Source organism: Caretta caretta, chromosome 9, assembly GCF_965140235.1.
Source record: "Caretta caretta isolate rCarCar2 chromosome 9, rCarCar1.hap1, whole genome shotgun sequence".
Classification (NCBI taxonomy): Eukaryota; Metazoa; Chordata; order Testudines; family Cheloniidae; genus Caretta; species Caretta caretta.
This window is the reverse complement of record NC_134214.1, coordinates 32498139-32511406: the sequence shown is the minus strand read 5'-3', so window position 1 is coordinate 32511406 and position 13268 is coordinate 32498139. Positions and strand designations below refer to the sequence as shown.

Here is a 13268-nt window from a genome sequence, read left to right as displayed (position 1 = left end):
ATACTCTGGGCAGATAAATAGGTCAAGTGTGGGGGTGGGCAAAAACACCTTAAAGTTCAACTTTGCCCTCCTCGGATCTTGGTGCAGCTTCTTTACAGGGCCAGTCCCATTGCACTTAGTTAGAACCGCTATCAGTCTGACTGCAAAGAGCCTCACAGGAACAAAACCATAGCTGATGATCATGATGTTGATGAGACATTCTGGTTATGCTCCCTTTTCCCTGTTACGTTAGCAACATGATAGGGGAGAGGCAGGAGCTCACCTATGTCTACTAAGACACCAAAGTAATCCAACCTGGGTTGGTTAGACTGACTCCAGAGCTAGATTCTGCCACACAGCACCAGAGAATCTGGCCCTTGATATTTATAGGCATGTAAGAAAAGATATCTTGCAAGAATAAATGTTTGAACTAACTTCTCCTGTGCAGCCATAGTAAGGACTCCCCAGCATAAAGACTGTACTTCCAGGAGGAAACAGATCATCCAAGGTTTTGATGTTGGAGAAACGAGAGTCAAAAGCACTGATATCCTACATGAAATAAGAAGATAAAATCTATGGTGTTAAAATATCTGTCAATCCCAATATGTTCTTTAACAGGTCTGCTAAATAGATATTTATTACCAAACATCTAACAATCACGATAAAGTAAACTACGAACTATTTCCTTCATGCTAACCTCACTATCTAAAATATACATCAACTCAGTTTTTGAAAGTAATACTGTCAGTGAAATTACATAAAGCTACTGGGCTACATCTGGTCCAAGATGACTACTGTATCTTATTCAAAATGTTATCACAAAAGTTCATAGCAATCAAACTAAAATATGCAGTAGGGTCACAACTTTTGTGACAAGAGCCTTCAGTCTAGCTATCAACACTTTTGAAATGATAGTTTAAATGGAAAAATATATACCATTTAATGTCGCTTTTGACAAAGTATATACTTTTTGTACTAGAAAGGATGCACTATTACCATAAAATTAAGATGCTGATTAACTCTTTTATTATTTGTCTGTTTTAAAGTATGCATTCTAATCCTGGGGTTCTCAAACTTCATTGTACCTAAACCCCCTTCTGACAACAAAAATTGCTACACGACCCAAAGCCTGAGCCCCACTGCTCTTGGCAGGGGGTGGGAGGAGGTCAAAGCCCAACCGCAAAGGCTTCAGCCCCAGGTGGGGGGCATGTTACCTGAGGGGCCCCACACACACGCAAGGCTCAAGCCCTTGGGCTTCGGCCCCGGGCAATGGGGCTCAGGCTTAAGTCCTGGGCCCCAGCAAGGGGAACGCCAGCCCTTGGCAACCCCATTAAAATGGGGTTGCAACCCACTTTGTGGTCCCGACCCACAGTTTGAGAACTGCTGTTCTAATCCTTTCCTAATGGAAAGGAAAATTTTATAAATTAAAAGATTAGGAGTATTTGGAATATTTACCTTGACAATAGTTTGGTAAACAAAAGGAAGAACTTGTTTTGACCACTGCTTCTCCAAATAAACGTCACCATTTTGATTTAGCTGATATCTACGACCAGTGAGTAACTGGGCATACACAACTACTGAGGTTTCATTTATAATTATTCCTTTTCTCCTCTGGTAGCTGATGAAAAAAAAGGAAAACATTTATTTTGATTTAAATACATGGAACTTCCTAACACAAAAAGGAAGTTACTTTTATGTTGGCCTTAATCAATGTATTTAAATCCAAACAAAAATTATTCTTAAGATTATGAATATTTAAATAATTGTTTCCTGTTTTATAAGTAAGAACTATATACAGGTTTAACAACTCTGAGGCTAAAGTGTTATTCTAGATCCTATGTGAGTCATTCACTGTACTATCTAAACACCTAGAATTATTAACCTCAAGACATGGGGCTAAAATCAGGAAATAATTGGTAAGAATTTTTCTTTCTGCTAGCAGTGTCCCCCCACAATTCTTGACATTTGAGCTACTCTCCTCTCTTTGCAGCTCAGGGAGGTGAATCAGAGTTTTGGAGCCACATGGTCTTGCCATACACCCTCAGCTCCTGCTTGCTTCCAGATGAGTTATTCCCAAATTGCAAAGCTTGCTAGCATCATTAACAAATATTCCAGAGATGACAAAATAACTACATACATTAGACCAGGGGTTCTCAAAAACTTCATTGCACTGTGATGCCCTTCTCACAACAAAAATTACTACACGACCCCAGGAGAGGGGACTGAAGCCCAGCAGTGCAAGTAGGCCGCTACACTCCTGTAGCCTTCCCAGCAAGCTATTTATAGCCGGTATTGGAAAGACACAGCAGCAGCCCTGCTGGGGGGAAGGAGGGTCTGGGGGTTCTACTCCTTTCCCCGCTGGGAGGGGCAGTGGGGAAAGGAGCAGAATGCCGGCAGCTCCTCTGGCAGCTGTACCTCCCCCAGCCCTGCCCCCCACAGCCCTGTCCTCCAGCGGGGCTGCTGCTGCAGTAGGAGGAAGGATGGAGCAGAACTCCCAGCCCCGCCCCCTGCCCTTCCATGGAGCTGCGTCTCAGTCTGTGTACCACGGCAACAGCCTCGCTGGAGACGGCTGGGGGGCAGGACTGGGAGTTCTGCTCCTTTCCCCGCTGGGGGGGAAGGAGCAGAACACTGGCAGCTCCTCTGGCGGCTTACCGCCCTCCCCAAGCCCTGTCTCCGGTGCAGCCGGAGAAGGAGGACAGAGCCCAACCCCCCCAACGCCCCAGGTAACATGGGATGGATGTGAGGAGGGGACGGACAGAGCATGAGAGCCCTGGGGCTGGGGAGTCACATGGAGGGTCACATACCCCCCTTAGCTGGTGACACCCCAGTACCAGTAAGACATGGATTTTACTTGCACCACTGCCGAAGCCTGAGCCTGCTTGAGTCCCACCACCTCGGGTTGGAAGCCAAAGCCCAAGCCCCACCGCCCCAGGCGAAGAGGCCAAAGCCGAAGCCCAAGGGCTTCAACCCCAGGCAGAAGGCCTGTAAACTGAGCCCCACTGCCCAGGGCTGAAGCCCTCAGGCTTCGGCCCTGGGCTTCAGCAAGTCTAAGCCAGCCCTGGCTTTTGGTGTCCCGACCTACAGTTTGAGAACCAGTGCATTAGACCAAGGAAGACTGTCATATGGTAATTTCACTCAGTAACTGACCCTTGACTCATGAGCCATCCAGGATGGGTAGAATTGTGGGAGACACTGCTAGTGGAAAGGAAATTGCTGGTAAGAAAATTTCTGCTTTGCAACCCAGCATCTCCCAAAATTCTTGACATCTGAGAAGCAGCGAGCAGATGTACGGAGGCAATAGAAAAGGGGGGAGGGATAGCTCAGTGGTTTGAGCATTGGCCTGCTAAACCCAGGGTTGTGAGTTCAATCCTTGAGGAGGCCATTTAGGGATCTGGGGCAAAAATTGGGGATTGGTCCTTCTTTGAGCAGGGGGTTGGACTAGATGACCTCCTGAGGTCCCTTCCCTGATATTCTATGATTCTATGGAAAAGGAAAAACAGTATCTCTTCCCATCTGTAATATTTACTCAAAGGGCAAAATCATTTCCAGGCCACTGCCTACAGCACCTTCCTGCCAAAGGATGCCGCTGCAGAAGACAGGATGTCCCCCTTTTAGTGCTTGAGAAAGGAGGCAGAGTTTGACCAGGTGGCTGCCTTACAAATTTCCGCTGTGGATGCATTAGCTTTCTGCCCACAAGGCTGCCAGCGATTGCATAGAGTGTGCCCATGGAGTGACCCCTTCTGGAACCAGAGTCTCTGATGCCTAGTACGCTTCCACAATGCATAATCTAATCCATCTAGCAACAGAATACATAGCAGCTCTGAGACCTTGGTATTTCAGATAGAAGGATATAAACAGGGACCCTGATCTCCTTGTGAACTCTGAACATTTGAGGTAAATTTTCAGAGCCCTTCTGACATCTAAGGTGTGCCACCTCTCCTTGGTGGGATGTTGTGATCTTGGAAAGAATGAAGGTAGAACCACTCTCGAGAAGTGTGGAAAGAAGAGTTCACTTTTGGGATAAATGATTCCAGAGTTCTGAGCACCATCTTGTATTCAAGAAACAATGAGTAAAGTTCCTGCATAGAGAGTGCCAACAGCTCCAACGTTCGCTTGGTGGACATGATGGTAACAGAACGCAAGTTCTGATGGATAAAGTAAATGCTGACACTGATGTCAGTGGTTCAAAGGAATGGTTTGTCCGGGCTCTCAATATAAGTGGCCCACTTGGGAAAATGAGGTCTAATAGCCAGCTTGGCTAACTGGACTGCCCTAAGGAATCTGGCTACCTAGAGGTTCTCTGCCAGAGAACCTACAGATTCTGCAAACACCATGCTACTAAGGGTAGACACCTGACACACAATGGTGCTGGATTGAAAACCTTTGTCAAAGCCTTCTTGGAGAAAATCCAAGATAGCCAGAATTCGTGGATTTCTTAGATTTTCTTCATGTTCCTGGCACCAGCTGCAAAACTTGGTCCAGAAAGAGGAATACACTTTCAATACTCTTCTAGAAGAAGGAAGCATTCTAATAACTTTGGAGAACAGACCAGTGAGACCAGCACTTCCCTTTCAATTGCCAGACTGTTACATGCAGCCCGTTCAGGTCGGGATAAAGCACAGGACATTGTGAGGAAGTGCCCCATCTCTTCGGAACCTGTAATGGTGAGCCCAATTTCAGCTTTATCAGGTCCAAAAACTGAGTCTCCTCTGCCAATGTGGGGTTAAAAATATTACTGTTGCCTGTTCTTGATTTATTTTCTGGACTGCCTTCCCAAGTAGCGGGAAGGATGGAAATGCATAGAGGAGGCCTTGTGACTGTTTTGATGATAAGGCATCTTTCCCCATGGATCTGGTGTCCACTTTCCTGGTGAAGTACTTTGGTCTCTGTGCGTATGTGATTTGCAAATATGTCAGTTGAGGACAGGCCGAATTATTTGATGATTAACTCCAAGACCCCCACATTGGCGAGGAGACCCAGTTTTTGGATCTAATAAAGCTGAAATTGGGCTCACCATTACAGGTTCCGAAGAGACAGGACCTCTCCTCACAAGGTCCTGGGCTTCAACTGGACCTGAACTGGTTTCATCTAACAGGCTGACTACTGAAAGGGAAGCACTGGTATCACTGGGTTTGTCCTCCAAAGTTATCAGAACACTTCTTTCTTCTAGAAGAGTATTGAGAGTAAACGCCTCCATCTGGACCAATTTTTTCAGTTGATGCCAGGAACACAAAGCAAATCCAAGAAATCCAAGAATTTTGGCCATGTTGGATTCAGGCACCACTCAGAGTTGTTCACATTGTGCCTGCTGAGCAAGTCCATCATCTGGTTCAGGTCTCCCTTTATGTGAACTGCCCTGAGGGAGAGGAGAGACTGCCACGCCCACTGCATGATTTGCATTGCTTCTGCATATAGCGCTGGGCTTCTTATTCTCTCTTGGTTGTTCACATACGTAACCATGGTTGTGTTATGTGACTGAATCAGAATGTGGTTTCCCTTTAGGCCGGACTGGAAGCTTCATACCACCAGCTTGACTGCTCTTAGTTAGGAAGTTTATGATGTGGGTTCTTTCTCCAGGTTCCACACACCTTCAGCTATTTGGGATCTCAGGCATGCCCCCCCAGCCAGTCCTCTACCAGGCTGACGTTGGTTGTGAGGATCAGGGGATCTGGAAGGCATATGGGCATGTCCTTGCAGACATTGCGCTGGGCTGACCACCATTTTAAAGAGTTGATTACCAGCACTGGAAATATCACTTATTCTTGCATGCATTCTTGGAAGTAGTCCCATACTTTTAGGATGCAGCCTTAAAGGCGCCTGATGTGTGACTGTGCCCATGGAATGATCCCTATGCACAATACTAGGAGGCCTACCATGTAAGACTCAAGTGCAGTTCCAAAACAATGAGAGGAGATCTTCTGGAACCTCTAGAGATGGACAAATTCTTGCGAACAAGGCATCTATGTCCACTCCCAAGTGAGTTATTTGGGTGGGTGGAATCAAGGAGCTTTTCTCAATGTTGATAATAAAGCCATGTGCTTGCAAGAGTGTCAAGGTCAGGGACATAGCTCTGTGTGCTGTTGCTTAACGTGGAGCTCTGATTAAGATGTCATCCAGGAAGGGATACGGTGGATCCCCTGTGACCTGTGTCTGAGTATGATTACCACCAACTTCTTTGTGAAGACTGGGGAGAAGGAGAGGGAGCCTGAGGACAAGCGAAATGGCAGCATTCAATATTGATGGTGCTTCCTGCTGTAAGGAAACCTTAGGAACCCACGATGGCACAGTCTGATTGGGATTTGGAGGTATGCATCCACCAGAATCTGGCACCAGAAGTCATAAAATCCCCCTGGGACAGGGATAACACCATAGAGATTAGGGTTTCCATCCAGAACTTCATTCTCTTCATCCACTTGTTGAGCCTTTTGGGATGTAGAATGGCTCAGATTCCCCTTGTATGCTTCTGAACAATAAAGAAGTTGGAGTAGAACATTGATAATCTTTCTTCTGAGGAAACACTCTCTATTACTCCCACATCGGGGAAGTGAAATATCTCATTCTGGATTAGACCATGCTTTTCGAGATGGCGGACTGGATGAAAAATAGATTGGGTGGACCCCATAACTTGAGGAAGTATCCTGACTCTCAGTCTCCCTGACCCACTGGTCCCATGGTTGAAGGAAATGTGAAATCCTGCCCCCTAGTTTCAGCTCTGGGCAGAGAACTATGTGGTCTTTGTCATAAAGAGGCTTTAGGAGTGGCAGGGCTCAGGGCTTTTCTCCCAAGCCATAGTTCCTCTGGAGAACCTGCTCTCGCATCACTGATATTTCTGCCAGGACGAAGGCTGAAACAAATGCCTTTGTCAGAAGGCCAGTCTATAGTCTCTCACAGGCATGTTGTGGCCTCAGAAGAGACTGTTTAGATTTTCAGGCACTGTCCACCACTACCTTATCTAGCTTGTCTCCAAAAAGCAGGCCGCCCATGAATTCAGCAGAGCACAGAACCTGATTCAATTAGCTATCCACCTTCCAGGGACAAAGTCACAGATGGTGCCTGGTCATGGGGCTGGAGGCCATGGCTTTGGCTGAGAACTCATCATGTCCTTTGAGGCATCAGCAATGAATACTGTTGCCCAGGAACCTTTATTTAAAATAGAGCTGAAGTCAAGGTGATCTATTCTTGAGGGCTCTGAGATTTTCCAGCCAGGAGAGAGAGGCTTTGCAACACAAATAGCTGCTAAGGACAACTTGCAAGAGGCTGAGGAGGCCTCAATCTATTTTTGAGAGGGGCCTCCATTTTTCTATCTGTGGGGTCCTTAGGATAGAACTCCTCTTCTGACGGGATAACCATTTTGTTAGCCAGGGATGCTACAGCAGCGTCAACCTTTGGTATCTCAGTAATTCAGACTTCTGATTCCTGGATCCAATAGAAGCAAAGATCATTTCTGTTAATGTGCTTGCCTGTGTCTGGCCTATCCCATTCATTCCTGACTACTTCCTTGAAGGAGGAATGTAGGGGAATCATGGTATCAGGTGAGGATTTCAAGGGGAAAAATTTCCTTAGAGGCTTACTCTTAGTATTTTGTTCAGGTTGAATCTGAATAGTGGATACAACAACCTTGTTGCACAGGGTCTCAAATTTCTCAGAGGGGAACAATCCTTTGCTGAGTCTTTCCCTGGTCCTGACTGGAATCAGAGCCTGACAATTTACTATCCTCTGTGGAAGAGAGGAAGGAGGAAGAGTAATCAGAGGACTCACAACTCCAAGATCCTTTAAGGTTTTTCTTCATCTTTTTCAATTTGTCTTTTTTTTAATTATTTTTTTTAAAGTGTTTTTAGCTCATTTAGAGAACATATGAGCCCCATCGCAGGTTTGATGAGGCCTTTTGCAGCTAGATTGCTGAGGGCCTGAAGTCCCCTTGTGACATTTCTTTCGGAGTCCTCCTGGATCCCATCCCCTCCCAGAAGGGAGAGGGGAAACGCTTCCAGGGCCCTCCTTGTAGGAAAACTGGGAAGGGGGGGGGTGCTTATAACCCTACTTCTTTTCCCACAGTGCTCAGCACCCACTTTGGGACTTGGGGTGAGGATCTGTGAACCCACAAGCCTTCTCTGGTCTTCAAGGGCTCCTTGGAACTTAAGCCTTGAGTAATCTGACTTGGATCCTCCTCATCCTTGAACACTCTCCCAACTCTTCCCATAGACTCCAGGTCCATTTTTCCCACATTAGAGTCTCATCTGCTCTGGTGGGCAGGGGATCCTACATGACTGTCCCACTCATAGCTTTGGAATCTAACAGAGTTAGTAACGGAAGGCTGGGTGCAGATTGGGCACAACACACTATCTGCCAAGCCTGGGAGGGCAGTCTCAGATGGAGCACTGTTTGGATTTCAATCAGTGCTTTTTAGGCTGCTCTTCCATACCTGGATGCGCACATGAGCCAGAAGGGAGGCACTGCAGCTGAGGCTCTGGGGGATTCCAACATCCAGCTAAAAAACTGGCCTAGGGCAGAGGAGAGGGTGGGAGGGCTGCTCACCACTATACCAAATTTTGACCAGAAACCCCTGGGGCATATGTAAAGGTTGAAAAATACTGCCATCCACACAGAGGTAAAAAAACTGGAAGCAAGCAGGACTTGAGGGGGTGTGGCCAGATCATGCGGTTCCAAAATTCTGCTCCACCTCCATGAGCTTCAGAGAGAGTGGAGCAGTCCAGACATCAAGAATTGTGGGAGAGACTGGGCTCCAGAAAAAAAGGAAAATTTTAAGTTACGATACCAAAGGTGTCAATGTATTGATCCACTCTGCATGTCAGTATACAATAAATCATCTTGCTGCTGCATGGGCACCTGAACCCCATATCGTTGAAAGACCTGACCAACAGTCCTCCTAGGAACACCTACTGTGCTCCAACGATCTTCAGAGTGGGATAGGGATCACAAACTCATTTCCCTCTCCACTGTTTACAGCAAATATGCAGTAGGATTCAGTAACTTCTACAGGGGGTTCAGCTGCTGTGGATCCATTCAAATTGCACTGCATGCAGACTTCTCTCATATGCAGAGAATGCATGCATTTCTGAAAGCCTTGGGAAGCCCCAGAGTGCAGTGAATGAAGGAAGAGTGGTGGAACCTCTGGAAGGATTGCTGAGTGTTGCTGCAACTACAGGAAGAGAAGTGGGAGTTTCAACTGTTCCTTCAAATGCATCATGGAGGTGACTGGTCAGGAGAATTATTAGTCAACACTGCTAATAAAAAACAGTTCAGTTTACAAAGTTAGATGCCATTATGGGAGAAGTAATTGTTAAGTGACTGTGTTTAATCTTTCAACACCCTCATTCACTAGCTTGGCATCCTTTATTATCATGTATGCAACAGCCCTAGTCTTCTAACTAAATCCATAATGAAGCAACAAAAAGAAGCTGAGCTTTAAACAGCAAAATTACAAAATTTAATTTTCTAACTACTTACTGTTCTGAAATCCCCTGAACTTCTTTCAACCAGATGTTCTGTTCTTTCTCTCCAACATAAGCCACTTTAGTCGGTGGCACAGCGTTTCCCAGGTAAAGCTTCTGTGTTCCATGTGGCTCTTCCAAATAAAACCTTAAAGATATTGTAAGTGTATAATTAACTGCAACAGATAGATCTGCACTTAACTAATTATGAATGAACTTATTTTAGTTAGAAAATATATTTGCTCTTTTTCAAGATTTATAGGATGGTTTCCATTCCACATCAACCCACTTAACAGGCCACATTACCCCACACTTGTGAAAAACCTGCATGGGGTGTGCAGAGGAAAACTCTGCAAAGAGATTCCCCTGGCAGTTTCCCTCAAATTATTCTGTCCAGGTTTATTTGTGAGAGAGCCTCTCCCATTAGAATAAACATGGAGTTTGTCCCACAGATCTTGAGGGAAACAATGGAGATCCATGCCTCCATAAAACTATCCAAGCCCCAAGAACCATGTTAAAACAGAGCTTCCTCTTCTAGCAGCTGCCCTGAGATGCCCTGCCCCTTTTAAATAAGTAATTTAATCTAAGTGCACTCTGAATCACTGCTTTTAAAAAACAGTCTGATTACTGTGTAGCCTTTGGAACATTTGGGAAAGTAAATGAACAACATAGGCAGACAACTTTCCATGCAATTGTTCTTACTTAGTTTCTCCATCTGACACAGAAATAACTCTGGCTTCTTCAAGGTGTGGCCAGTTAACAAAAACAGACTTTCCAAGCACCAAACTGGCTACATTTTCTACAGACTGAAAAATAAAAGTTACTCTACTTCAGTTATTCTATCAAACAAATACAATTATTGCAATATTTGTCTATAAAACATGAAATAAACATGAAAGCATTATTTGCTATAATAAAAAATTCTAATTTGAAAGTGGTAGCAGTTTATCTTGTGATACACAATGAAAAGCCTTAAGAGCTTTTAACACATTCACTTTGAATTCTGATACTTATTGTATACTTACAGGAGCCCACCATTCTCCCCAGGCTTCAAAGCCTGAGCTGCTACATCTACACAGCTATTTTCAGTGCAGTAGTGCGAGCCCCACAAGCCCAAGTCTGTGATCCAGGCTAGGAGGTTCACTTTCATGAGCTGTGTAGATACCCTTGCAGTTAGCATTAGTAACCTCCAATATTTTAAAATTGGGACAAAATCCAAATCCTTCAACAGATTCCCACTACCCCAGTACATTTAATTGCCCTAATTTCTCCTCCCCCACCTCAGCCTTTATCATTTAATCTCTTTTACTGTTGACTACAGTGCCTTTTATTAAAGGTTTTTTTCTGTGAGCTTATAAAGGTAACAATTTCCAAATGTACAGTGAAACCTGTCATGAGACTACTTGAAGAGCTAGTAGAAATGAGAAGGCAATATGACCTAAAGGTCTGAGCCTGGGACTGAGAGACAAGAACTCCAGGAGTTCTAATTCCAGCTTCTCTAGTGATTTGTTCTCTGGCCTTGGGCATGAAACAGCCTCTGTGTATCTCACACTTTCTCCCTCTGTACAAATGTAAGGGAAACTTATTTTGCAAAAATTAGAGTGCAATACATTTATGCAAAGCTCCATGTGTAAGCCAAACATTACTGGTTGCCTAAGAGGGACTGAAAAAAATTATACCAAATATTTTGGTAACAATTTAAATTGGTTACTTAAGACACGGGGTTGCCTATGAGAGGTGGTCCCTAGGGCAAGTTTCACTGTATGTACTTTTTCCTTTGAGTTTCTCCTATGATAACACAACACAAAGGTGATAAAAATAACCTAACCTTAACTTCTCATTGGGCATATTTAATTAATACAGTGCATAATTAAGACTGTCATTAGGAAGAGAGATACTTACCTGCTCTTTTGAATCCTTGTCACTTATGATTTCTAACAGCATATTCTCACCATGGCTGCTCTGCTGGAATACTTGTACCCCACTTTTTTTAAGACAGAACTAGATGAGAGAAAGACAGCACATGAAACCTATGTCAAATCTTCCCCTAATAATTTGTGAAATAGTTGGGAGGAAATGCCAAAGTACAGTAATCATTTACCTCATGTGCAATGTGTTTTAGAGTAGGAAACCCACAAAAATACAATGCGCTCTTGTTAACTTTAGTTATTTTATTGTGGGTTATTTCTACATGCCAGGCATCCAAAGATATTGTTTTATACCTAGAAAATAAAAATACTAATAAAAACAATGTATTTACTAAAACAGCTTCACCAAAGAATATCATGATATCAAGGAAAAGTTAGTTTTCAACATGTGGACTGGAGAAAACTGCTTTCAAACTCTTCCTAAAAAAATCTCTCTTTAAACATGATCTCATGTCCTTCATGGATAATTAAAGCCAGTTAAAAGATATGTTAATAATCATAATAAAAAATGGGCTTCTTTGTTGAGCAAACTGTCAGTCATGCTTAAACAATCATTGGTTAGGCCCATGCTCAAGAAACCATTTTTGGACATTAACAATCTCAGTAATTGCCATCTCTCTGATTTTTCTAAAAGGTTATCAAGAAGTAATGATGAGTTAATTCGAGCAATTTCTTTGAATCTTATCAAGTTGGGATTGTATTTGACTATGACTGGAACATAGACTGTTATCCATGGATTATCTCCTTCTAACAATAGATAAGGGTATGGAATTCATGTTGATTTTAATAGATCTATTAATAGCTTTTAATTTAATTAACCTTGATGCAAGGACAACAAGCCTGCAGGATCTTGTAGCAGTGAATGAAGTACTCCTTCAATAGGTGCGTGCACACACTGAGGTCCCATCAAGTATTGTTGGGCAACTAAAAGCCTCCCTATAGGCCCTCACTTGTGGAGCCCAATCTTGTTATCCCACTGTTTCAATAAGTATGTAAAGGTGCTAGGAGAGTGAGACTCAGTTCTGGGTCATTGATATACTCAGCTGTGTTGACTGCTCATCAACCAGAGAGGTTACTGGCTCATTTCTTTCTCTGTGCATGAGCAAAATAGGGATATGGATGAAAGGCAGCTTGCCATGACTCAGTTCAGATAAAACTGAAGTAGTGTCTGCTGGCCAGAGGAAGAAATAGGAGCAATAGGTGTAAACAGTATATACATACTTTATAGAGAGTGTAATACTAGCCTTTTAACCAAATATTTTATTAGAATCTTATTAGATTCATCGTTATTGCAAAATTTAAGCTAATAAAGGTGGCACATGGTACCTTTCATCATCTAAGGTTCATCTTCATTCCTCTCTAATTGGAACCTTGCAATAATACTTCCTTGCCTTCACTACCTCCAAGCTAGACTATTGCAAAATATTTTTTTAGGGCTATCCCTAAGGATCACATAGAAGCTCCAATTCATAAGTACAGCTGTCTGTTTCCTGAGTGAGGCAAATAAATCACTTAACACCTGAGCTCAACCCTCTGCACTGTTTGAGCACAATTCAAAATGCTAGTAATAATCTTTAACATTCTGGTACTTTAGAACTGGTCTGCTGAGGAACCACCTCTACCCATGTATTTACATCATTCTTCTCACAGTCCTCACCCTATACCTCACTGTCACAGTGAGATTCTCTGGTATGCTCTTGAGATCATATCCTGGGTCTTACCTTCGTAAGACTGGTAGCAAGGCTCTCGGAGCATCCCACCTTGGGAATCTGCTTCCCCTAGTGCCCTGAGAGTCACCAAACCTGCAGACCATTATGTAAGGTATGTGGTTTAGCATCTGGCTAATTTGTTTTGCAAAATCTGGCTTTTAGCAATGACTATTATCATTCATCGTGGGCAGCACAATTAAGTG

General features: G+C 43.7%; 1 protein-coding gene across 3 annotated transcripts in view; it reads right to left on the bottom strand.

The window, feature by feature from the left end:
* Positions 1 to 13268, bottom strand: part of XRN1 (5'-3' exoribonuclease 1) — an 83971-nt gene that overhangs the window by 34917 nt on the left and 35786 nt on the right. For all 3 annotated transcript variants that reach the window (XM_048863875.2, XM_048863876.2, XM_048863877.2), the window contains exons 17-22: positions 11530 to 11650; positions 11331 to 11429; positions 10131 to 10234; positions 9445 to 9576; positions 1435 to 1597; positions 415 to 528 (exon numbers count right to left, since the gene is read on the bottom strand). In XM_048863875.2, coding sequence (XP_048719832.1) covers positions 415 to 528; positions 1435 to 1597; positions 9445 to 9576; positions 10131 to 10234; positions 11331 to 11429; positions 11530 to 11650 — 733 coding nt within the window. The remainder of the gene's footprint in view (positions 1 to 414; positions 529 to 1434; positions 1598 to 9444; positions 9577 to 10130; positions 10235 to 11330; positions 11430 to 11529; positions 11651 to 13268) is intronic.